At 49.2% G+C, this 27001-nt stretch overlaps 1 protein-coding gene across 1 annotated transcript in view; it reads right to left on the bottom strand.

The window, feature by feature from the left end:
- The window catches only part of PTK7 (protein tyrosine kinase 7 (inactive)), a 56013-nt gene that overhangs the window by 20781 nt on the left and 8231 nt on the right, over positions 1-27001 (bottom strand). The window contains exons 2-5 of the mRNA XM_031434661.2: positions 1718-2005; positions 1155-1257; positions 592-782; positions 347-497 (exon numbers count right to left, since the gene is read on the bottom strand). Of these exons, the coding sequence (XP_031290521.2) occupies positions 347-497; positions 592-782; positions 1155-1257; positions 1718-2005 (733 nt within the window). The remainder of the gene's footprint in view (positions 1-346; positions 498-591; positions 783-1154; positions 1258-1717; positions 2006-27001) is intronic.

Raw genomic sequence — 27001 nt, 5'->3', positions numbered from 1 at the left:
TCTGGGACCTTCCTATCTAGACTGTGATTGCCCAGGGATCCCTCCAACCCTGAGACTCTACCCCTATCCCAGAAGACCCATGTGGGCAGGAAGCGGGTGGTGACGCAGAGCCACTGCTGGCTCACACGGTGTCTCTCTGGGAACTGGAAAAGATACCCTTCCTGGAGACTCTTCCCTTTGCTGGACTCATTTGGTAACAGCAAGAAATTCTATTGCCATCTGCTGGCAAGTTGAAGTAATACATGTATAGATCTCCGATGTCTGTGATAATATCCTTCCCTTTGAGAGAACCAAGTGTGCAGTACACAAGCTTTACCACCATAAAGGCTGCTGCCAGATGCCTTACCGACTGCGGTTAGTGATGGGAGTCTCATCCTCAAAGATCCACTGCAGGGTTGGGGAAGGCTGGGCGGAGAACTGACAGTGGAACATAGCCTCCTCGTTCCTTGCCACGACCACATCCTGGGGCGCCAGCACCACCCTGGCAAAGCTCTCATCTGGAGTGGGGGGAGTCCAGACATGTAAGCAGACAGAGTCGGGAGGCCCCTCCCATCCCTCACCTCACCCTCCCCATCCCTGCCCCAGGCTCACCAGCAATGCTCAAGGTGAAGTTCTGGCTGCTACAGGCCTGGCCAAAGGCATTGTGGGCACAGCAGGAGTAGATGCCACTATGCTCAGGGCTGGCCGGCCGGAGGGTCAGGTTCCGCTCCTTGCTGCTGACTGTGTGGTTGCTCTGGCCATCAGCGAGGGGGCTCCCATCTCGGAACCACTGGTAGGTGGGCCTGCAGGGCCGAGGGGGTCAGCAGCAGGGGGACAAGGGGTTCTCAGGTGGCCAGTGGGAAGGGTGCAGAATCAGAGGGTCAGGGCTAGACCCCTCAGTTTACAAATGGGGGAACTGAGGCCTGGGGATGGGACATGACTTGCCCTAAGGCACACAATTCAGGGGAAGAATCAGACTGAGACTCTGGATCTCCCAGCTCCCAGAATCCAGGACCCCTCTCCAGTGACCAGGGGTCAGCATGGAGCAGCACGTGGGCGGGGGTAGTCACAGAATGAAGCCAGATACAGCTGAATGGAGTTCGGAGTTTGCAGGAGACAGCTCTGCTGGTCTAGAATAACCCTTTCTCTCCCCATCCACAAAGTCGGCTTCTTACCGAGGGTGCCCATCAATGTGACAACGCAGTGTGACCTGGGTCTGTGGCTGGATCTCAGCTTCTGAGGCTGGATGCTTCAGAACCACGGGACCGGTCTCAATCCCTGGAGCAGAGGCCATGGTTGCAGAGTGAGGGGCGGAACAGAGCAAGGGTGGGAGGGCAGAAGGGAAAGGATGGAACCTGGAGGCTCTGGAGCCAAGAGACAATTCAGGGAAACCCAGTGAAGCTGAGGCCAGGGATACTGATGGGGACACCAGAGATGGAGTGCCAGCCTGGTCCCCAGCAGGTCAAAGCTGACACTTTGCTGCATGGCTTCACTGCTCTTGCCATTTGCAAAAGAATCCAGCAGATCAATGGGTCCAAGACTTGAAGGGGAAAAAAATAACTTGGAAAAATTATAATGTTGAATTTTCTTTTATCAATCCAAGCCAAGAGCTAACCACAGCTACATTCTGCCCAATCCATTCAACTGGAAATGGGAGAAGCGGAGGGGAAGGAGGGATCCCGCAGGGCTCAGGAGCTGAGGGTCTAGCAGCGGGTGGGCACAGCCCCCTGGCTCTCACATTTGATGTTGAAGGAGGCGTTGGCACTGCGGGCCTCCTCGCTGGTGGAGTCATCCCGAGCCACACACTGGAAGGCACCCGAGTCCTGCAGCCGGTCCACAGCTGTGAAGCTCAGGCTGCTGCCCTGGGCGAAGCGCCGCTCCGTGTCCTGGACAGGGGCCCCATCCAGCAGCCAGTACACATGCACTGGGCCTGGGGCCTCGACCTCACAGCGGAGCAGCGCCCGACGCCCCTGCAGCGCATCCTGGGAGGACGGCTCCTTGATGAAGACAATGGCTGCCTGGGCACCTGCAGATGGGGACCGTGGGAGAGGCAGGGTCAGGGGGAGCTGCAGACACTGCCCTAACATAGGCCACCCATCACCCTGTGCACAGGAGGAGGAAAGGGGCTGTGTACACAGGGGGTGTCCAATAAGTGCAGGTGAGAAGGATCATGAGACCATAACTGCCAAGGGTCCATTGAGGAATGTTTACACTGTGTTGGGTGCTCCGCAGGATACGAAGATGCAGTACCCTCCAGGACTCTAGTCTGGAGGGAGACATAGGACAATTACACAGGACATGGCAAAGCTCGTGCTAAATGAACGGTGTGGGCATTCAGTGCCTCCAGAGCACCAAAGAGGGAGGAAGCCCCAAGGGCTGAGGGTGGAGAGGGGCTGAGATGGCACATGGAGCAGCTCCCTAGAGGAAGAAGGCCTTGGACCTCCAGGACCAGATCATAGGAGGTCCTAATGCCAGACTGAGGAGCAGGGGATATTGGCAAGCAACTCTCCCCACTATCTTCAGAATCCAGGATATTGAGCAAAGTTAAATCATGATCCACTGAGCTTCTTGGAAGGATTATGGCACTCACACACCCACTGACGGTCAAGCATCAGAGATGGCTTTGATCCTCCTATGGCAAAGGCCAGCTCTTCTGTGCTAAGTGAGAGGTGAGCCACATGGTCCTAGGTTTTCACCTGAATCCATTCCCCCTCCTGCACAGCTACAGTGCAGCTGTGGCCGGGAGCAGGGGGCACCCTCAGAGAAGGTGCCCCTGCAACGAACGGTGGAATCATAGCCAAACAAAGGGGAGAGTGAGAAGCCGGTGCCGTGCAGCAGATGGGCTCAGGAGGCGGAGGGCAGGGCCAGGCAGGTGGCATGGTTACAGGGCAGAATAACACCCTGGGCTTTGTTCCTGGCCTCTGTGGACGCCCTGCAGAGGCCTGGAGCTGCTGGGCCTGGAACACCAGCCACCATCGGGTGGGCAATGGCACAGAGGAGGCCGTGCCACCCCTCCAGGGAGAAGAAACAGGCCACCTGGGGCTGTTAGGTGAAGAAGCAGACTCTGCCTCTGCCCAAATTGGGCCCAGCAAGGGCAGGAAGGAAGAGGCCAGCGGAGTCCCATTTGTCCCCTCTCAAACCACTGGAGAATGATCTCGGCCCACAGAGCACCCTTCCAAGTCCCAGGGGTTGGGGAAGAAGAGTTGGTTCTTTAAGGCACAAGAACCAGTCTTCCATTAAGTCAGTGTCAAGATAAGTCCCAGATGCCCCAGGGCTGGGTCCAGAGGAGGGGCTGTCCCTGATGTTGGTCTGTCTCGCAACATTCGCAGAAGGGCCAGTCCAAAAGACACACGGAGCTGGAAGCAGCTCAGAGCACCTCCATTACTTCTCCCTGGAGTCCTGCCAGCTCTCTGCATAAGACAGTTCTCCAACATGCTGGGCTACCCCACCCACTGCACAAGTTAGCAAATCTGCCCCCAGTCACCCAGACAACAGTGTGTCAGAGTGTGGTCCTACCCCCGCTGAGCAACTTGGTACAACCCCTTTGTAGTACAGATGAGTAAACTGAAGTCTAGAGAGATGAGGGGATTGGCCTGAGATCAAACAGCTAATCTGTGGCAGAGCCAGGACCATGACCCAGGGAGGCCAACTCAGAGCCCAATGCTCTTCCCAGCCATGCCCAGGACCTCAAAACCAACCCCAGAAGTATCTGATCCCAGAATGGGTCTCACTCCCTTTCGGCCAGGTAGAGAGGTAGACACGCCTCGTGCAGACAATGCCAGGCGCACACAGGTGCTCAGTGAACACTGGCTGAACCGAGGTGACCTCAAAGGAAGTGTGGGGCAAGAGAAGGCAAACACAGAGGCGTCTGGAACACTTCCAGACGCCTGAGCTGACACAGATGGGCAGGCTCAGGCTGCAGCCCCATGGGCCTCTTTCAATGTGGATCTCCAAAATCTTGAGACCCTCAACCCAGAACTACAGATGCTCATCAAAGAGAGAGATCACCTGTGTCAAAATTTGACGAACCCCTACTTCCCCTCTCAGCTTCTCCAGACCCAGCGGGGAGCCAGGAGTCTCATCCTCGCACAGGAGCCTTAGCCCAGGGTTTGTGATCAGACAGGTGCAACTCAATCCTGGTTGTCCTGCTCAGTGTGCCTGAACTTGGGTAAGAAACACACACTGTGCCCCAGCTTCCTCTGCCTCTTCCATGCAGCTGTCAGGAGTCGCGAACTAGGGAGCGTGGGTGAGGTTCCTTGGAACAGCTGACTCGGGGCAGCTCCCGTGATTGTGACCATTATCACCCTTCCTGCCCAAGGACTCAAAAGGCTCCCCCAATGCAAGGCCCAGCACCACTCCCAGACCCAGAGCTGCCACAGCAGAGAAGTTCAAAGGAATAAGCAGGTAGAGGGGTGGGTAGGATGGAGGGAAAGGGGCTGTGGGGTTGCAGGAACCACAGACCACTTGCCACAGAATCCTGAGCTGGGAGAAGAGATGGCATGACTCAGAGGGACCCCAGCTCAACCCCCAGCATCCCATCCTGGAGCTGTGGCGAGATGCTGCATTCCCAGACTGCCACTCAGAGCCCCCTGCCCCCACGGACAGGGCCTGGGAAACATCAAAGCCAGCCCCGCGGGGCCCTGTGTCCTGACGTAAGCTCACAGCAGGTCCTGGTTAGTGCTTGGCTGGGGCAGACTTTAGATGTTACAAAAGGCAGGGAGGGCAGCCACCAGGACCCCTCCAAGACCCCAGCCCCTGCTCGGAGCCCCAGCCCTGGCCACCAGGGCCTGGCCCAGTGCCATGGCACCCAGGTTTACTGAGAAGACAGTGGGAGATGTGCCCAGTCTGGCCATCTGCAAGGGCTGCAGGAGAGGTTGGTCTGTTGTTTTGTTTGCAGTGGGGTGGGGGGTGATGGGAAGACGAAGGAGCCCCTGGTAGAAATGCCAGACTCCAGACGAGGAGGGGCTGGGAGGAGAGGAACTCTTCAGAAGCTTTAGCTGAATGACAGAGGAGGAGGAAGGCTTGGGGATAGGGTGGTACCTGCCTTGAGGTGGCACGGCCCCCAGCACATCCCTGTCCCTGTATCACCTCTGATGTGAGGATGCCCCCTGGGCTGGGGTCTGGGGGAGGCCCACCCTGGAAGCACACTGGTCCTGGTCTTCCCAAAGCTGCCCCATTTCTCAGTCTGCCCTCCGTGCGTCATACCTTCTATACACAGGCCCTCACAGAACACATGGCCCACGTGGCCCTCGAAGCAGCCGCTCAGTATACAGCAGCTTCCATGCTGCCTGGTGGTCCTCCTGCTCTGTGGCAAGGCCACCTTAGCTGGTCTCTTTGGACCCCTTCCCTTGCCATGAAACGAGGACCCCACCCCTACCACTCGGGCTGTGTGAAGCTAAGTGGGTTCACACGTGCAAAGCCCAGAGCAAAGCCCGGAGCACATGGTGGGTTCAGGGTGCCCCCCGCCCCCACGACTGGCAGACAGAGCCATCTGCCCACACCAAGCACGATCCCAACAAAGCTGGAGCAGCAAATACCCAATAAGGACATTTTCCAAGCCATTTCCTTGGCTCCCCAACAGCCATCTATATGCAGACACTCACTCTGCCTGCGCCCTGGCCCCAGCTCCTTGAGAATGGGCTGTGTGGGCAGCGGCCCAACTCCTGCTCCCCACACACCCGCCCCTCAAGCTCCTGGTCTGGTGCCCACCCTCCTTGCTGCTCTCTGGGCCCCAGGCCCAGTCGACCCATGTGTATAAACGTGTGCATGTGTGCACACACATATGTGTAAACATGATTTTATGGAGCGCCGAGAGCAGCAGGAAGTTTTTCTGCTCTGAAGTAATTTTAGCTACTCCAGGCCAAGTACCCATCTGGGCCACTCAACAACCCATCTCGTGGGGGCTAGTCCTCTTGGTTGAGGAAAAACACCCCCTGGACCAGTACAGATCCCAGAACCTGACCAGGTGATTCCATCCACTTTCTCTCTCTCTTACTAAAGAAATTTCACCCTTTGGACAGCTGCCTGGGGACCAAGCCAAGGTACCAAGATGACCCTGGCTGGCTCTGGCACAGGCATTTTGCACAGGTATGCGTGGTCACGAGTGACTGTGACCCCTCCCATGCACCAGGCCAACCAGCCAGGGGCAGGAGGCTGACTCCTCCATGCCTAAGACTCAGTCCCTGGCTTCAGGGCCCATATTCCTAGGGGGACATCCTGCCTCCCAGGTGACCCTGAGAGCCCAGGCCAACGCGGCACCTACTGGGGCACATGGACCCCTGAGGGAGAGGTTTGCCAACTTCCTTCATCCTGCCTGGGGCAACACCATCAGGACATAGGCCAAGAGAAGTAGTCCTCAACACAAGAGGCACAAATGCTCTGTTCCAAGAAAGAGAGTGGTCCCCACGCCTTCTCACCCACACGAGGTCAGCCCTGCTACAAGTCCCCTCCATCCAGAAACTCTAAGGGCACCAAGTGAAAGGTCCCAGGGGTCCCAAGGTCCCTGCCCCACACCACCTCCCCCAGGGGCCCTTAGCCTCCCGAGGTTTAACTGGCACACTTTCAGCTGCTCTGGGGCGCTCCAAAGATCCATGGTCCATAAGAATTAGTCTCTTTTTTTGAGGAACAAATCTCAATCTCTGCAGGAGTAATTCGCTTGGATGAACAGCAAGTCCAGTCATCCCCTGGTTTACCTGGGCTGGCAGAAACTCAGAATGCTGCAGTGGGACTTGTGAGTCAAGGGGTCTGGAGTGGCCCCCTCAACTACCACCAGTCCACCACTAGTGTTCCACACGTGGTTCTAGCACCAACAAGCCTGTCTGAGGATAAGCCCAGAACGTGAGAGCTCAGAGGGTTGCTGAACATTGTCCACAGCTGACTCCGAGACCCAGAGGCAGAGCACAAAGTTCCATTCCCCTCCTGTGTCCCCAGTGTCCACCAAAGGCCCCGGACTTGCTGCCAGGAGCCCCGCAGCCCACCACAAGCCATCACAGCCCTGGCTCGGAGCTGTGCAGGAGGGAGCAGAGCCAGCGAACCAGCTGAGTTTTCCTGCCCTGGGATTTAACTGTAAATATCTGGAGAGGCTCCCACATCCGGATTAGAGAAACAAAACAAAATCACCAGGGATTAGGGCCGAAACAACCGAGCAGGCCAGCTCTTCCACCTTAGATGAAAACCACAACTCGGCCCTGCCCGCTCCTTGGAGGCCCTGGAGGGGGCAGATCAACCTCTAACGGCAGCAGCGGGTCCTTGTGTCCAGTATCACATGGCATCTGAGCCCAGAGGGGCAAACACACCGGTCGGAGGTGTGGTTTAAGAAGCTCCTCAGCCAGCAGCCACGCCACCTGACCCTGGAACCAGCCTGTCTTCTGCTGGGGCTCAGAGGGCCATACCATGCCCAGGACACGTCTCTCATCCTTAAATGGCTACGATGTCTCCAATGAAGCAGCAACGAATTAAAAACCCAGCCAGAGTGAGGCAGTGTGATCAGGCAAAAGGAGCTTGGGGTAGAGAGACCTGGTTTCCAGTCTTAACACAACCTATAACAAGTAGGGTGACCCTAACTAATCACCACCCCACTGCCAGGCACTAAATTAGAGCATTGAGAGTATGTGGCTGAATAGTCACCAAGACCTAGCCCCGAATTCGCTGCGATGAGCCTCAGAGGCAGTTTCAGAAACAAAGGGCTCGCTCCCCAGAGTCCTCTCCCTGCCCCCAAGCCTCCAGCCACACAGCCAACTCCTAGAGTCCACGCACCACATGGAGGGCCAGCCTGGGAGGGATTAAGAATGATGCTATAAATGGCAGGTGTGCGGTTGGAGGCAGCTGGGGTTGCAAACTGGGACCTGGCATCACTGCTGACAAGCTGCTCCCGTTCCCGAGGCTCAGCTTGCATCCTGCCTCCCAGGAGATCCCGCTTCTGCCTTGGCCACACACTTGCACTGATAGCTCACTGCCTGCAACACTCCTGATATTCACGCCTGTGCTGTGACTGAGAGCAGTTCCTCCTAAGCCAGACAGTAAGCTCAAGGGGAAGGGAAACGTGCATGCACAACATGGTACGCTGCGCCCCTCCAGAGTGCCTGGGCCACAGGAAGAACACCCCAGAAGCATTTGTGGGGGGACAAAGGACCTGAAATCTTGTCCTACCTCTACCTTTATCCAATCTTAGCCAACTTAATTTTCCTCTCTGGGTCTCAGTTTCCTCATGGGATTTTAGTGATTCTTTTCAGGTCCCTAAAATATTCAAATTAAATCCACATTAGGTATAGACACACAAAAGTTGGCATATTTTTCACAGAAGTAAAAAACCCCAGAAGTTCTAGGGAGCTGTGGACCCCAAATGAAAATGTTCTGGGTAAGGTGATCCCTGGGGAGTCCAAAGTCCTGGTGAATGGAAGGAGGCGGACGGCTGGAACAGAACCACCAGGAGGAAGCAGGCGTTCTCTGCACCCTCTATGCCCATTCTCAGCCCCAAGGGGAGAGAGAGAGAGAGAGACAGCAGCCAGCTATCCTGAAGACGCCAGTGAGGGGCCCACGGAAATAATATACATTGCAGGGAAGGCAATGGGGCTGCTGGGCCAAGAGCCTGGGAAGTGAGCCAGGAGCTCAAGCCCAGGAAGTTCTCAAGGATGCTCAGCTGGTGTGCTCCGGGACCGCAGAGGGGACAAAGAATCCGCCCTCACCACCCAGAGAAGATGGAAAGGGACTCGCTGCAGGCCCAGACCTGGGGCCCAACCAGGTCTGACTCCCAGCTGCAGCAGGGAGGGGCTCTGGGGGACCACAGCGAGAAAGGCGCTGGGGTGAACCTGGAAGTGAGCTTCCACGGTCTTTCCTATGGAAGCAGAGGGCAAACTAACTGACAGCCTGAGGATCACTGGGAGTGACTGGACCGAAACTTCGTCCACTGATTTTCAAAACAGGCTCAGAAAACTCTGGGAGACTCCGTTTTCTGCTTTCTTTTTACCCATCTCTAAGGCAGTAAGCACACACCATACAGCCAGCCAGAGTGGCCTCCGCATTTCACTCCAAGTTCCCTGTTGTGGGGGGAGACATGATTCCCTGCCCTTTAGGTGGGGTGGTCTCAACTCCACTCAAGGAGGAAAGTCCTCTCTGGCTCCTGAAGGAGTCAAAATCTCTTCCACCCACTCTGTCCAATATGGCAGCCACCAGCCACCTGGGGCTATTCAAATGCAACTTAATTAAAATGAAAATTCATTTCCTTGGTCACACTAGGAAGTACCTGGGAGCTGCCTGTGGCTAGGCAGCCACCATACTGAACAGCACAGACATAGAAGAGTTCAGTCCCTGTACGTTCCATCAGTCAGCACTGCCTTAGCTCCTCTGACTGTCTGCTTCTTGCCGGCCCTCATCGCACAGACACATCATTTCTCATCCAAAGAACCCTCCACGTGGTTCAGCCTCATTGCACAGAGGAGGAGACTTGGGTCAAAGCTGTCCCCGTAAATGGTGGGGCCGTTCCCCTGGATCTGTCTGGCTCCCATGTCTGTGTTCTTCCCACGCTGGCTACTCTTCATTTCTTTTACTTTATTTCCTTTTATCCAAATCCCCCCCAACCACCATTCTGTCCTGTTTAATGTAAACCCTCCCTTTGTCCGTGCTCTGCTCAAATGTGTTGTTGCTTCACGTGGGCCTATTTTGAACCCCTACAAACGGTCTTGCATCATCTCTCTGCTTCTCACTTTATTTCATTTAGCACTACGTTTTGAAACGCCTTCCTGATGGGCATCACTTACATCCTGCCTTTCTCCCCAGCAGAGGAACATACCGCTGGGCCTGGGGAGGGAGATGAAAATGAAATTTTTTTAAACAAGTAAGTGGCTGAACATAGCTGCCCACAGTTTAAAAATCACTCTTTGAGTCTATACCCTCCTCTCCATGTACCCCCAGCACCCTGCCTGGGCCTCTATCCCTGCACCCAGCCCCTCTCTGTTTGCCCCACACATCTGGGTACCATCAGCGCCAGGGAAACACACACGCAGGCGCACCCGTGCACACACACACACGAACACCAGCTTCTCCTGTGCCCCTTCCCCCTCCCCACAAACCCAGAAAGTGACTAAAGAGACTGGCCCTCAGCTGGTTTCAAAGGGTAAGAGAAAGACGCGGTCTCATACTTTTATATTTAGACGTGCTCTGCAAACCACTTCCCGGAGCAGACAAGAGTGGGGAATGTGAGGAAATCGCTCTGCTATGTGTGATGTGGAAAGCACGAGCCACACAGGGCCTGCAGCAATGGGCTGCATTTGCCACACACTTGATGACACGTGGCGATGCCCGACACACGTGCAAGAGACACACGCGGCCCTCGGCAGCCTGGCCATCCCCTCCGGGGCCAGGGGCAAGGCAGGCCCAGAAGTTGAAGCTGGGCCCTGTCCTCCAAGCACCCCTCCCCCAGCCTTCCTTTCTTCCGCTCCCCATCTGTCTGACCAACAGCTGCTTCTGGAAACCCACCCTTCTCTCCAGGGAAAGGGATGCTCCAGGCTTTAAGCCTCAATCCGAAACACAAAGAGAAGAATCCAGACTGAGGGAGGAGGCTGGGAAGAGCCGCTGGCTCTTGAAGAGGCAAGGGTGCCCTCCTGGCATCTAGGCTGCCAAGGAGAGGAGTGGGGGGCTGCCTCCTTCCGAAGACAGATCTGCTTCTGCCATCAAAAGCCCTCCTCTCAGCCCCAGCTGCTACCCCGCGTGGTTGGGAAAAAGGAGGGGGAAGCTCTCTTGTGGTGGTCAACCACTGCGGCCACGACCACAGCTCCAACATTACCCAGACGAAACGGAGTCTGGCCCAGTTAGGTGGGGTGGTCGGGAAACAGTGGGGAGGGGAAGGCAGGCCAGCTGCTTAATTAGAGTCAAAGCATCAGACACTTCTGTACTCCTTATAAACTTCACTTTACGGCTTCAAATATAAACTCTCCAACAAGGCAAAACTAATTGTATTGTTTTATTTCTTAACTGTATTACTGATGATTTGTTCCTTTATTTTTTCAGGACAATAACCAAAAAAAGAGTCAATTTTGAAAAATCAGCTGTTTTGAAAAAGCATTTTGGCTAAAGATGGCAAAATGCGTATTTCAATCTCCAAATCAATAACAACAGCTGAAAAAAATACAAACTGATGAATAATGGGACAGAAACAATTCCTTGTAAGTTATTTTTAAAAGCACCAAAAACTTGCAACTCATTACCAGATGCTTAAAGCCTAGGGATTGCTGACTTTCGGGGGAGGGGATGCTTTAAAACATAAAGCACACACACACAAAATAACTGAACGGGAAAAAAAAAAAGAGTGGCTGATGCAATAACTGAATAGCCAAAAAAATGACAAAGACTTAAAGTTTATTTTATGTCTACTCTGTCGATCTTTAAGGCACCAAGATCTGGCTTCACTTAAGTCTGGAACTGGCTGTCCCTCCATCCCAGGAGGTGCTTCTTACAGGCCTCTAAAGTCACGCAGAGAGAGAGAGAGAAGCAGACACTGACGAAGAGAGACAGATGGAGACAGGAAGATGAAATAAAGGGGCTGGAGACTGACAGAGAGCAAAAAAGGGAGAGAGAGAGAAGGGGGGGCAGGGAGAGGGAAGGAGGTAGAGACAAAAGAGGGAGAGAGACAAAGAGAGACCCAGATCCAGACAGAGGGGGACAGTGACAGATCAACAGGTAGAGGGACACGGACAGAGACAAACTGAGAGACAGAGTCACAGAAAGACCCAGAGAAAGAGACAAGAAAAACAAAAGACACAGAGCACACAAATGTGCACACAGAAGCACACATAGGGCTCCCTACGCCTGTAAAGCAAGGCCCCAGCCCCACATTTACCCCAGCTTCCCTCCTGCCAAGGAAACCCCCACAGGGCTGTCCCTGTGTCTCCAGTGGGTTGGTCCCCACCACCCACTCCTGCTACCCTCCCCAGTGGCCACAGGGACTTCAAACTCAGAGTTCCTGGCTACAGGCCACAGGGCTACCCAGTATAACACTGGACCCAAAAGGTTACAGCTGATCTGTATCTGGGAGACCGGGGAGTGAGAGGAGACAGGAGGGGGCTCTAGCTATACCTGACTCAGACCACTTATAATGGAGAGCCCTCAAATTAGAGGCTCCTGGTAAATAATTCACCGGGAAAAGCACAGTACCTTCCTCAGGCTCATCTATTATTCACCAAGATAAATGTACCATATTGTTACACTTCCTGACATCTAAAAATGGTCGGAGCCATTAGGCCAGGAGCAAGAAGATAGCGGGGCATTTTCCACCCAACTTTTCCAGAACTCCTGACCCAGCAGTCCTGCTGCTCTTGGAACTCAGTCTGCTGTTCCTCACCCAAGGGCAAAGAATTCATCTTCCAGAAAGGGCCAAACTGGGCTCAGACCAGGAGATCCCGAAAACAGGCCTCCACACAGCCCTCAAGAGCCCGGTGCCAGAAGGTCAGAGCTGTGCCCAGGAAATTCCTGGGTTAAGACCAGCCCCTCCCAGTTTACCAGACCCCAGAGATTTGGGCCCTCTCAAAGGGAAGAGGCAAGCACTATTTCCATCTGTCTGAGGGCACTTCTGTTCCCGGTTCAGAGAGCCTGACTGTGACACCACATGAGTGTCACTACCAAGTGCAGAAAGACCTGCATATGAGTCGTGTTGATGGCTCTGAGCAAGTCAATCTGTTCTTCAGGCCTCAGTTCCCCCATCTGTAAAACCAGCTGCTCCTTCCCCTGATGAAGTGCCCTCTGGAAAGTCTTAAGAGGAGCACCACTTTGAGACCCCAGCCCACAGTGTACAGACCGGATGCAGATGGGGCAAGAGCTCAGAGTCTGGAGTCAGACTGTCTGCACTTCAATTCTCCTCTCCCACTTACCGAGTATATGACCTTGGGGCAAGCTGTTTATCCTCTCGGTGTCTCCATTTTCTGTAGCTATAAAATGGTGCTAATAACAGTATCCACCTTCTAGGCTTGTGAAAAGTAAATTCACATGGTAACCAACGCAGCCTGTTTGGAACAGTGCCTGGCACATATTAAGTATCATGTGAGTTTGGGCTCTTAGCCATGATTTCTTGTCATTATTATGTTCAAGATTCTTTAAAAAAATCTTTTAGGAACTCCATCCCATCACAACCATCTCTTACCCCGCACAGGCCTCTGTTGGCATTCCTCTCATGCAAACCATTTGGAGCTGCCAGGTGCCCTGTCTAACATGCCACCCACCCAATGTCCGCTATCTGGACGTTGAGGTTTTCTCTGAACAGACCCTGAGGTCTCAAACTTGGCCCCACGGCTGCCTGATAGAGCCTAGGAGCCAGCTGGTCACAGCACACACAGCGCAGGGCTCCGCTGGGAAGCTGCTGACTGCGGGGAACTTCGCACTCTGTTGCCCGCGGCCCTGGGAACCTCCAGGCAGTGCCCAGGTTAACAGCACCTTCAACATGAAGAAGAATCAGAGTGTGTCTGTCTGGGCAGAAATGGACCCAGACCACTCTGGAATGAGGCAGGCCTCTGGCCTCAAGGGACACAACTGTAGTTCGGTGAGGACAGCACAGCCAATGCTCAGGCATCAACTAATGCCTGGAGACAACTCTCAGCTTCAGCTTTCTGATCCTGTAAGGCCCCAAGGACAACGAGAGGGGACTGGAAAATTCCTTGCTTTGTAAAGGAAAACATCTGACTACATAAAATAGAAATTGTAAACAAGTCTCAAAGGCAAACAACGAATTAGGAAAATTATTTCTAGCAATTGACAGAAAAGGGATTGCTGGCCTTGATGCACAGTTACAATCAACCACAACAGCGACTAAGATTCGAATAGAGATGTGGTCAAAACAACAGGAAGAGTTCTCAAAACAAATGTACATGATTAATAAATATAAGAAAACATTCCAACGCACCAGTAACCTGATGAATGCAAATGAGAACATAGATGCAAATAAGAAATGCAAATTATTCCGCCCTCCCAAATGAATGCCAAGTTCTTTAAATAACACTCAATACTGGTTGAGTGCATGGAGAAAATGGTCATCATGCTTTGCTGATGGAAGTGTAAATTATATTAATTCCCTTCTGGAAAGTGGTTTGGTAATATTGTACTGATATCCTAAAAAAGTCATGCCCTTCCTCCTTGGAGAAGTACTTGACTCCAGGTCTGGGGCAGGAGATGTGCAGGGTGAACCTGGAACATCTTCTCATTGAAAGAAACGAGCAAGATGAAAAGGGTCACATCAAAAGGTTCAGACCCAGCTTGACGAGGCTTCCAACAGACAAAGAAGGGACCATTTAAGCACTCAACAGGGTAAGAACTACATGGCCTTAACAAATTGGATAAGTTTTAAATCCATGAGTTCATAATAAGTGTTTTTAAAAAAAAAAAGGTCCAAAGCCCTCCACTGGCCACCTCTGAAGGATGCTAGAAAACTAACTCACTATTTTTAAAACTGGTCAAGAAGCATTTACTTTCCCTTTCTTGAACAGCTATACCTCAGGGTGAACCAACGGTTAATGAGGAGAGGTTTATCTTTATAGAAGTCTCCAGCTGATAAACAGAATTTCACCATTTTACAAACCCTAATGAAATAATGCATCTAGCAATGATTACTGATGGCTGCTAATTCCAGAGAGACAACCAGATGTCATGTGCCTACTGATGAAAGTATACATGAAAAAAAAATCAAATCTGAACATGACGATGCCTCTAGATCTACGTTTTACGATTAGAACAAATATGGAAAACAAAGATCCAACTAGTTCACTGTGAATGCACATTCTCTGTATCCTCTTTTGCTCCCACAAACGGTTATTAAGACCTAATATTGCTGTTGTTAACATTTCATGGGCTTCAACTCTCTTCCCCACCAGATTCTCAGCTCCATGAGGACAGGGGCTGGTCTTCACTCTTTCATCCCTTCACTGCGGATGCCTGGCCCATTGGAGGTGCTCAGGAAACACCAGCTGATCCGGCCCCTGTGTGATGTGGAACCAGCAGAGGGTCAAAGCCCAATATGGGATCCTGGTAGACAATTATATTAATTACCATCATTAATTCAACAAACATTTATTTAGCACCTACCATGTGCCAAGTACTCTGCAAGACACTGGGGACTGTGAGAGAAAAACACAATTACTGCCTTTAAGTATCTCCGTTTAGTAGGGGAGTCAGAGAAGTAAACATGTAATTATTACAAAAGCGAATGCTTACTGACCACTTATATTTGCCAGGCACTGTTCCAAGAGCTTTAGCCACATTAGCTTGTTAATGCTTATGACCCAGTTAGGTACTGTGATCCCCATTATGCAGATGAGGAAACTGAGGCACAGAGAGGCAATGTCACACGCCCAAGGTCACACAGCTAGTAAGTGACAAATGCAGGATTCAATTCTCTGGTCGTATGGCTCCAGAGGAAAGCCTCCTGTAATCACTAGGCTTTACTGCATCATCACACAGTGTGGTGGGTGGGTGCACAAGACAAGCTTTTAACTCAGAGTTGGGGTATAAGGGGGTGGGGAAGAATCCTGGAAAAAGGCCCTTCAAAACAAGGTTTTCAGAAGGAATTGGGGCTTGGCAAGACAGAAGCACAAAGACAAAGCATGAACTCGGGGAAATTTAGGATGCTTAGAGTTTAAGGGATGATGAGGGGGTACACAGCAAAAGGCCGCTGGAACACTGGTTTGTGGGGAGTGGAGGAAGCAGAGGAGGTGAAACACAAATTTACCTGGCTCAGGCTAACCCCTGACCAAAAAATCACCAAAACAGGGAGTCCGTGTTTCCAAGGAGGTGGCTGTTAAGGTAGAAAGTGGACTGAAGAAGCTCTTTGTCAGGGAGACAGCAGCAGGCGCACACACAGAAGGCGTGACTACGGGATAGCGCCATACCTGTTATATTCGGTTCTTAGGGCGGCCGGAACAAATCACCACAGCTGGGTGCCTTAAAACAACGGAAGCTTATTCTCTCACAGTTCTGGAAGCCAGAAGTGCAAAATCAAGGTGTTGGCAAGCTTGGTTCCTTCTGGAAGCTCCAGGAAGAGTCTGTTTTGCACTCTCTCCCTGCTTCTGGTGGCTGCTGGCAATCCTTGGCGTCCCTTGGCTTGTTGCATCTCTCCAGTCTCTGCCTCCACACCACATGGCCGTCTTCACCGTGAGTGTCTGTGTCTCTTCTCTTCTTGTAAGGACACCACCAGTCATGCAGGATTAGAGCCCACCCCAATTAGGCTTCTCTTAACTCGATTACATCTGCAAAGACCCTATTTCCAAATAAGGTCATGTTTACAGGTCCCGGGAGTTAGGACTTGAACATAACCTTTTAGGAGACACCCTTCAACTCATGCCACCTGCTGCTATTCTGCAAAGGGCTTTTTTTTTTTTTCTGCTCTGTCGTTAACCAGATAGCTTTCCATGTCTGTCCAAATGGCTCTAGCCCATTCATTTCAACCACTGTGTATTATTTCACTGTACCAGTGACCCATAATCTATTTTTCTAATACCCTAATAATGGACATCCAGATGGTTTTAAATTTTTTGCCATTACAAACAATGTTCCAACTGAACCTTTCTGTACAGGCACCTATAAACATTGGCAATGAAAATGTTTCTTGTAGGATGACTTCCTAGAAACAGAACTCCCCTTGGACAAAAGAGAATACAATTTCAGGTTTTTGGCAAATGACAAAATGCTCTTTAAGAAGACTGTGCCAATGTATGCTTCCTTATCAATGCTGATACTTATTAATCTTTGCCAATTTGAAGGACGTAAAATAATACTTCGTTTTACTTTGCAATTCATTTGAGACATTTAGTTTGTCCTTAGCAACATAAAGCAATCTTTCCTATGTTTACTGTTCAGCTGAATTTTCTATTCAACTTCCTGTCTACCTTTTTCCTTGTTTATTTTTTACTGCTATCTTTTCCCTATTAATTTGTAATCAGTAAGACCACGAATATAAGGCCTTTTCTGCATTATGCATCCTACTTTCTCCCCCTGAAAATAGTTACTGAGTTACTGAGTGCCTGCGAAGTGCCAGGCATTTGTTCTAAGTGTTGGGAAGACAACAGTGAACAAGACAGTGAAGGTTTCTGTTCTAATGTTATTTAACTTCTCAGAAGAAAATGTATTTGGCCCATGATTGGGGGTGGGACATAGACAGGAAGTAAATCTTCACCATTGGGTGCAGAGCTGCCTTGGAATTAATTTAAATACTGTCCTGAGAGGAGGTGGGTGGGCAGGCAGGCCAGGAAAGAATATATACCTACTGTCCTGATGTGATTCATTTGAGAGTCTTCTGGGGAAAAATCTACTGTGTTCCCCAGGTGTCCTGGAAGCATCCACAAAGGAGCGGTGTGGTTAGTGGAGGTGGACGCAGGATCAGTGGACCGCTGCACCCTTTCTTTGAAAGGAAGAGCCACACCCCCAGGCACCTACACCCACCCCCAGAAGTCCAGGGCCTGTGAGTTCAGAGAGCAAAGGAAGTTTTAAGGGGAATAACTCCCTATTTCAGTAGAGTGGGTACCATCGGAGCCTGACTCCGCCGCCTCCCACAAGTTCCAGGGAGGGGTGATGTCTCACTGAGCTTGTTTGGCTGATCCTTCCTCCTCTACCCACTTGGCTTGGGGAAGGGATATATACCCCCTGCAGATCGGACACATTTTACATAGGTAGCCTACACATACACACACTCTAATTCAGGGATGAATCAGACAAGATTATTCTCCTCAGATTAAAACCTTGTTCCTCAACCTAGCCTTTATCAGTAATAAAAGAGATACACTAATTTCCATCTGTCTAATTCCTGTCTGTCTGTCTTTCCTTCTTCCCTGCCTTTACTGGTTTCACATTCAGAGGGGAAAAAAGTGACAGTTACTGACTATTCTATTGCTTTATGCCTGAGTATTTTGGTTTTTGCTGTTGTTGATTTTGTGAATGGAATGAATGTTTCCATTTTATTTTCTAAAAGATTACCTGCTAGTAAATAGTGAAATTTCTGGGTTTTGTGTAGTTTTGTATTTGGCCAAATGACTCAACTCTTACTGATTCTAATGGTTTTCAGTTGATTCTTCAGTTACACACATTAAAAATGACACCCTCTGCAAAGAGCATTAACTTTGTTTTGACTTTTATTTTCTTATAGTATTATTTCTTCTACAGTTTCTAGAATAATATTAGCTAGTAGCAATTTTATTATTTTAAGGTAGTGACTTCTTTAAAGAGAACAGCATTATAATTTCATTTTAAAATACAATGTTAGCTGTGGTTTAAAGTAGAGAAAAAGGATATTAATTTGTATCTAATGTCATTTTTGCATCTGAGATAACTACATGACTCCTGACTTATTTTGATGAATTACGTGAGATTAAACCACCTGTGCATGTTTGGAGTAAGTCTTAATTGTTTACGGTACATTATCTTTAACATAGTATTAGATTTGCCAGTATTTAACCTTTGCCAGTGTTTACATTAGACTTCCACACCAATGTTTCTGCATCGTGCATTTCCCTTTTCTGAACTATCAGTCAGCATTTGGGAGCAAGGTTTTATAACTTTGTGACAGGGTAGCTGTCCATCTGTTCCTTGGCTCTGTGACAGCCTATAAAGGATTACAAGTCTCCATATTCCTTAATGTTTTTCTCAATTTCCCTTCAAGACTGGCTGATACAGCAGTTTGGTGGAGGACTTTTTTGTTTGTTTGTTTGTTTGACTATCTTTTAATTGTTTTTAATAGTTACTGGTCTAGTTAGTCATCCAAATGGCTCTTGAATAAATTTCAGTAATTTGTATTTTCCTAACAGAATTCTTAGCATAGCATTGTACACAGTAACCCTTGATAATTAAAAAATCTTTTCCATGGCAATTGCCACAACTGTATTATTATACACATTTTCAGGAGCCCTCCCCACTGAACAGTAAGCTCTATCTCATTCCCGGCTCTGTGTCCCCAGAATCTACCAGGTACCTAGTAGGTAGGTACCTAGTAGGTGCTCAAGAAATTGTTGTGAAGCCACAAATGAGGTTAAAGCCTCTTTTTCCCTTCTTGTTTTGCCTATTGACCTTTCTTCTCTTTTTCTTGATTGGATTTGCTTAAGTTGTATTTTTTATTATTTTTTAAAGCAATGGAACTCATCAATTCTATATTTTTATTTCAAATTTATTAATTTTAAAGTTGTATTCAGAATAAAATTAATAATCTGAAGTTATTTCCTAAAAGAATTAGCGAAATAAGTTAAGCCATCGGCCTTAAATTAGAAAAAGAATAAAACAGACTTTGTCAGTATCTTAGGTTTATCTCATGTAAAGAACATGAAATTTTTCTAACTCAATTTTAATTTTGTCTTAACTCAGTGGGAGACACATTCCACTGAAATGAATCATCCTAACTGATATATCTGTCTTTGCTTTTGTTTGGTTTATGTTTCAAAACTCCAATTCTTCCTTTGTTGTATGTATTGTGTTTTATTTGCCTCTTACGACCTGCAAGGTATACTTCTTGCTTTTTAATTCTACTTGTATATCCTTTGTTTATTGCTTTTCAAAATCTTGAATCTATTTCTCTAATTATCATGTTTTTTCCATCATTTTCATCTCACTGGACATTCTCCCCTGGATCCCGGGAGCTCCTCCACGGCAGGACACTGATTAGATTACCTGTCCTTTTACTTCAGCTCCTTCCAGGCTGCACAGGAAACTCAGTTCCGCTACTGCACTTTCTGTCTCCTCCCTTCTTCAGTATCTCAGCCAGCCCCCTTTTTACTTCTCCACCTTTGTTGGTCAGCTTCCTTTTTATCTCAGTCTATTGCTTCTCATCTGATGTTTTTATCTCAAGTTTCATAAAGTGCATGTCTTCTTGACACTTTTGAGGGGGGCGGGAAAGGATGCTGCCTTCAAAAATTCACTTCTTTCCAGCAGTATTCCAAGGGAGAAATGCCAAGACCTTAACAAAGCCACAGACAATGGGACAGAAGGGGGAACAGGTACGAGAGCAATTAAGGGGGTGGTAATAAATGGAGAAGCGGAAAAAACAAATCTAGACAGCTAGCTGTGCCTTACGGGCCCCCAAGTCTATGTCAACGTGGGCCACTGTGAGTGTCCCCGAAGCCCACCTCCCACGAACAAAGGCAACACCATACCCCCCTACACAAACTTTCCTGCATTAGACCCTCACCATAGCTGTGCGAGGTGAAGATTATCATTTTCATCCTGCAGATTAAGAAATGGAACTCATAATACACTGCTTCCAGAACTCAAATCCATGTCTTGGGAATCCAAGAACATCTTGGCCAACCCCTGAGCACCCAGGAAAATAGAGGTCAGGAATTTGACCCACCCTACTAGGCTCAGCATCAAGTTGAGAGCAACAAAAAGGACATGTCTGCAGAACAGAAAACAAAAAGAAGCAGGTAACTCAGAGCTACATGGTGCAGAAGAGAGAATACACAGGTCTCAGAGATCTGGGGGAAACTTACCGGAACAACCCTGGCTTATGCTGGTTGTTTTGGCGTAATTATTAATAATAATGCCCCAGGTTGGATGATACATTCTCCAGTCACCCTAGCAATGCCCCACATTTGAATCATGCTTACCAGTTTTCACACGTTAACCCGTGCGATTTTCGCAGGCCCACTGTACAGCAGTGGTTCAGAAATCTGATGAAAGCTATCAACTCCCTCCCCAGAAAAATAACATAAATACAGGACTGTGTACCCAACTTTGATATATTCCCACCCTTTGACAGACCAACTCCACTTCAGGGAATTTATCCTTCAGATACATGAGCACAAGGGCACGGATAGACACAAGGACATTTGCGGTGGCGTCATTTAAAAGAGCAAACCCTCGGAGACAGCCTGAAGTCCATCAGGAGAGACGGGGGTGGGTGGGGTGAATTTAGACAGCACTTGCTTTAGGCCAAGCTTCCCCTAAAAATATGTAGGAGCCTTCCTGCCCTGCTTCCCCCCCTCCATGCCCCCAACTCAGCAAGGTCCCAGGGGAGGAAGAGACACGAGTGAACTCGCAGGAGGAGGCTAAATAATGAATTGTAAGTGTGTGTTTTCTTTGGCCAGGGCAGTCTGGCCAAGCTCTGGGGGCTGCTGGGCAAACATTTTTCATATTTTAGTAGCTGGCCTATGCCCAAGGCAGTCAGAAGTTAAGTAAGCTTTGAATGAACTGCGCCCATCCTCTCCCAGGCCCCAAGAATTCTTAATGAGGCTCTAAGGCAGCCTCCTCCAGCAAACCCAACGTGTTGCCTTAAATATCACTCGCCCTTCACTACTATTAATGAATGCAAATGATTCAGCAACAAAACACTTAGCCTGGAGTGAAATCCACCTTTGTGTGGCTGGTTTCTCCAGCTTACAGCCCAGCTCAGGCAGGGCCTCACCAGGGGGGCAGCCCAGCAGAGCCGGGGTGCCCAGGCTAGCCCAGGCAGACTCCTGCACAGTGGGAGCAGGATGCAGGAAGCGCACAGCATGAGGGAAGACCACGCCTCCACCGACTCCACCCACCACCCCAACCACCAGATGCAGACCCTCACAACTCCACCTCTTTACGACTCTGGCTCCAGGGCAGAGGAAAGTGTGAGCGGAAAAACAAAAGGTATTTCTTTGATCTAATGAATGGGGCTGGTCCCAGGCACCTCAAAGGCCTGTCCGGTCACCACACTTCCTGCATTCAAGGGCACTTCACCCCCACACTCCCACCTCTACCCCCTCTTCACCTGATACCAGGTACCAGAGGAACCTGAAAATCTCCCTTGGACCGGTGCCCTCCTCCACCAACTTCATGGAAGCAACAAAAACAGAGACAGTGTAAATAACCCAATTTACACCCTGTTTTCAGAGTTCTCTTTTGGCAGCAAAAACTGAAAGCAATTTGTCAGGAGTCTAAGAGCAACTTTTCAGTAATTTACTTCCAACCTGGGGCTCGGGGGATTTGTTGCCCCATCAACCTGATCAACACCTCTCCCGGGGGCTGAGGCCGAGACCAGGCCCAGAACAGGCAGCTGTTAATTCAGCTGCCACCGTTGGTGCCCCGCAAGGCCGGCAGCTGGCAGGAGACCCACAGAGGTTCATGCAAGTCCTCTCAGGGTTTTTCTGGTTACAGATGTCATTAAGGAATTGGGGTGTATTAGACCCAAACTGGGCAACTGGTTAAACTCAGGACAAGGGAGAGCCTGAAGTTATCACTCTGGGTACCTCAGATATAAAAAGGGATTCAGAGAAATTTGTTGACCTGGTTTAAAAAGAACCACTGCCTCCCAGGACAGAAGATGGGAAGATCAGCTTCCCCAGAATAAAACTCACGTGGAGTTTTAGAGTTTTATAAAAATACATGCTTATATCATCAAAAATGCCCTTACCCCTATATCAAAGGCTTTCAGGAAAAGAGGACTGGAATTTTCTTAACCTCAATGCTGTTCTTCCTGATTGTTCAAGGTACATCATATACAATACTTCATTCTTCTTTAAAACATTCCTAGAGGGAGTAAAGAAGGGCATTCATTCACTCCATAGAGGGGCTGGGTCTCCAGACCTGGGACTTCTGAGTTCTTGCCCTCCAGGCGAGCCGTTAATCAGCCCCTTTCCTAGCTGGACACACCTACCAAGGGTTAAAATTTTGGGTGACCACACAGAAAGAATGTATTCTGAAAACTCCATAAGATGGAGTGCCTGAAACATGTATCTACACAGCAATCTATTTCAAAAAAGGAAACTTTGCTCTAGATATCCACTAACACGTACAAAAGGGACATAGCATTCTCCCTTCATATACCATCCAAACCCCAACCCGGCAGCCAATCCATCCCACCACCGAATGAATCAGAACGCAACCAAAGGAAGAATTCCCTAGCCTTTGGGAGTGCTGAGTTGTGTCCTGAGGGGGAACGGTGCCATCCAGCCAACGCTTGGGTAGCACAAAGCAGTATGATTAGCACCAGCTGTCTCCACAAGGCTTAGATCAGCCCTGCACAACTGTGCTGCTGGGAGGGGAGGACAATGCTATCTCTTCCTGTCTCCCACCTGCCCCACTCGGGTCTCCATCCTCTGAACACCTGGCATTTACTGTGTCCCCCTCTTTGGTGCCTCTCTGTATCCTTGCCTTGTTCATTACTCTCTTCTGGTTCTGCCTCAGTTTGCCTACCAGACAATCCACTCCTGGAGTGAATCTCCAGTCTCCCCAGGAAGAGCTCAGCCTTTTGAAATGGAGACTCAACCATCAGAGAGGTATTTTCTTTCCACAATAGACCGTTTGCCCTCTTAGGGACATCAATCTCCTCTTCTAGATTATCTCTTGGTTTCTAAGGTTTTAGGAGAAGCCCAACCCTCCCCTGTTACCTATCATGACACCTCTGCCTTAAACATTATTTGTTATTTTTGCGCCAGACTAAAAGGAAAACAGTTTCTATTGAAAATTACTGATAGGAAACAAAAACAGGCCTGTAAATAAATCCCCTCCATCACATTTGAACTACCTTTTATCAAGAATTCACTGATAAATGCTGAAGAGGGTGTGGAGAAAAGGGAACCCTCCTACACTGCTGGTGGGAATGTAGTTTGGTGCAGCCATTATGGAAAACAGTATGGAGATTCTTCAAAAAACTAAAAATAGACTTACCATATGACTTAGCAATCCCACTCCTCAGCATATATCCAGAGGGAACTTTAATTCAAAAAGATATATGCACCCCAATGTTCATAGCAGCACTATTTACAATAAGCAAGACATGGAAACAACCTAAATATCCATCGACAGATGACTGGATAAAGAAGTTGTGGTATTTTTATACAATGAAATACTATTCAGCCATAAAAAATAAAATAATGCCATTTGCAGCAACATTGATGGACCTGGAGATTGTCATTCTAAGTGAAGTAAGCCACAAAGAGAAAAAAAAAATACCGTAAGATATCACTTACATATGGAATCTTAAAGAAAGACAAATGAACTTATTCACAAAACAGAAACAGACTCAGACATAGAAAACAAACTTATGGCTACTGGGGGTTGGGGGAAAGGGGGTGGGAAAGGATAGATTGGGAGCTTGAGATTTGCAGATACAAACTACTATATATAAAATAGATAAACAACAAGTTTCTACTGTATAGCACAGGGAACTATATTCAATATCTTATAGTATCTATAATGAAAAAGAATATAAAAACAAATATATGTATGTGTATGTATGACTGAACTATTATGCTGTACACCAGAAACTGATATAACATTGTAAACTGACTATACTTCAATTTAAAACAAAAAAAAAAAAAGGAAGAATTCACTGTAGGACAGACTAAGTCCTTTACACATACAGAATTTCAAAGATGTCACTGATCTTAAGATGCACCATTATTTATGTTCCACCAAAAAGAAATGGTACCAGTTAAACTAAGACATAATACTACATAATTATATTACAGCTTAGTTTCAAAGATCTGAAACTGGTGCCGGGGGAGCAAGGGGAGTTCATAAAATACAGTACTATCTCACTCAGTTCTCACAAGAAATCTAACAGGATTGAAATTATCACCCTCATCTCACAGAAGAAGAAACTGAGGCTCAGAGAGGCAAAGTGAACTGTCTAAGGTCTCTCAAGGAGCAAGTTGTGAAGCCAGAACCCAGTTCCTAAACATATTTCTGAATTTCCCTGGGTGGTAGGAGGCCTCAGACAGGCCATCCTTGGTTAAGCTGTCCCATCAAAGGCAAACACTTGCTTGCCTGATTCCTAAAACCAGGGTCTTTTTGCAACTGCACTGTCAGAGATCCTACTCCCAGAAAACAACAAAAGGAAAACAGGTTTCCCGAACTCCTTCCTCACAAAACGGGCCACAAATGAGGGGGAAGCTCTCAGCCAACTTGTTATATATAAAGAACATTTAATGAGCCTTTCAAGCTCTGGGAGTGGGAGAAGGAAAGGTTCGCTGGAAATCTGATACTTTGGCAGCCAAGTGAGAGGGACAGGCCCTTAGCATCAGCCCTGGGGGATAAACACCATCCCAAACCCCTTTGTCTGCCAGACGGAGATACTTCCTGGGGGGCAGGAGGCAGCAATGCTTTTATGACAAACCCCACCTAACAACAACCCTCCACCGGAGACCTGGCTGGGGCCTTTGTACAACCCACCTAACCATAAACCCTCTGTCCTCTCCCAAACCTGCTGGGGTCCCTCTTCCCACAAATACCTGTGACCGTCATAAACGCCCTTAAACAGCCCCCGTTTACTGCCCAGCCTGCCTGCTGCTAAATGAGGGCATTTGTTTCAAATTTGCAAATACCAAAAGCTCTGGAAACCTAAGTCCACTCCTAAAATGAAATGTTCTGCATTCCTCTGGGCCTGGAGCCCCGCGCTTCAAAAGCTGCAAGAGGCCCTGGCTGTTTACTCATTGGTGGGGCTATTGCGAGAGGTATTTCCCTGCTCCCTGAGGAGGCTGCTTTGATTCTGGCCCGGGTGGGAAGGGGACAGAGGGAGGTGCCACCCGAGCCCAGGCTCTCCAGACCCCTTCCTGGGTCGCCGGCAGCAGGTTCAGGGGCCAGGAAAGTGAGGCTCCCGGGGAGGCTCAAGCAGACGCTTGCTGGAGAAGACACAGAAGGCCAGCTCAGCGAGACCTCTCAGAACAAGAGTTCAAAAGATCCTCAAAACAAAGGTAACGAGCATAAGGGAAGGCATCCAGATTGAGAAGCAGCTGACAGCACCCCAGCCTCTTACACAGAAATAAAGGGGCAAAGCCCCACTCATCCCTCTCTTCATCAGGCAACTCAGGACAATGCATCCAGGCTGGGTGCGGTGCGGGTGTTTACTAAATAAAAGCCTTTTGTTTTAAGTTTTCAGAAAGGGGGCGGTGGTGGTGGAGAGATGACAGAGATCCTGCTCCAGGCCTCAGGGGCTGTTCCAGGGCACTGCACTCCCCCCCCCGACCCAGCTCCTCCTGCAGGAGGCCCGGACCCCTAGGGTGGAGGAGGCGCCCCACCATCACAGGCTGCAAAGCTGCTGGCAAGTTGGGCATTTTTTAAATTGGTCAGTTTAATAACTGGTTTAATCTGCTAAATTAAGCAAACAGAATGATTTGCTCTTTGTAGCTGGAGCTACAAGACCAACAGCATTTCCTTTTTTTTTTCCCCCAAGACTGCAAGACAACCGTTTTCTTTGTTTGTGATTTGTTTTGTTATTCAGGTGCCTGGAAGTGAACTTGGGATCACAAATGCCATCCTAGTGCATCACCTCTCTAATGACCTGCTGGGCTGGAGAGGCTACTCTTCCTCCTCCCAGCCAGGACACAGCTTAGCTTTGTGTTCTTTTAATACATGAGCTACAACAGAATCAGAACACCAAAGTGTCGCTTTGTACCTTCCCACGACAGAACATAGGTTCCTGGGTTGCAACCTCAGAACTTCAGAAGCAGAACTTTAGAAGCAGAACAAACTCAGTAGGACTGCCAAGAGCGGTCAATAGCTCAGCCAAAGGGAACTTACGTCTCCCAGGAGGTCAGAGGTCATTGTCCAACCTCTTCTGAAATCTCTTGAGAATTAAGACTTGCCTTCCAAGTCAGAAATGGAAGGGAAACCTACACCCAATGTGCCCCTACTATGTGCCAGGGCCTATACCACCAAGTGTGGGCACAACTATCTGTACAAAAGGAGTTAGAGGCAGCAAACTCAGAGCAGAGGTGACTATTACCACCTACGTGGTCTCCACCACAGCACAACCCCAGCGTACAGCTCTCAGCAGGCACACCAATCTGGAATGCGGCAGCGCACCTGCAAGCCGGGGCCTGTAACTGCTGCCCGTGACGTGACCTTCCAGAAGCACCAGGCGGAAGACGAAGGACTCACAGGCACATGAGAAACACTCCAATATTGGGGGTGCTGGCACAGGGTCCTGAACTTCTAGATCACATACAGTCTGGCCATAACTAAAAACTTTAAGATGTATGCAAACCTCTGAATGGGCCACTGAAAACTTTAACCTGCCTGTTTTGTTAAAAAAAAAAAAAAAAAAAGTGAGGGTGAGAAAAATTGGCAAACCTGAATGCTGTGGCCCAAAAGCTCTCTC

This window comes from Camelus dromedarius, chromosome 19 (assembly GCF_036321535.1).
Source record: "Camelus dromedarius isolate mCamDro1 chromosome 19, mCamDro1.pat, whole genome shotgun sequence".
In the NCBI taxonomy this organism is placed as follows: Eukaryota; Metazoa; Chordata; class Mammalia; order Artiodactyla; family Camelidae; genus Camelus; species Camelus dromedarius.
The sequence above is the reverse complement of the archived record's forward strand: the minus strand, read 5'-3'. Positions and strand labels throughout refer to the sequence as shown.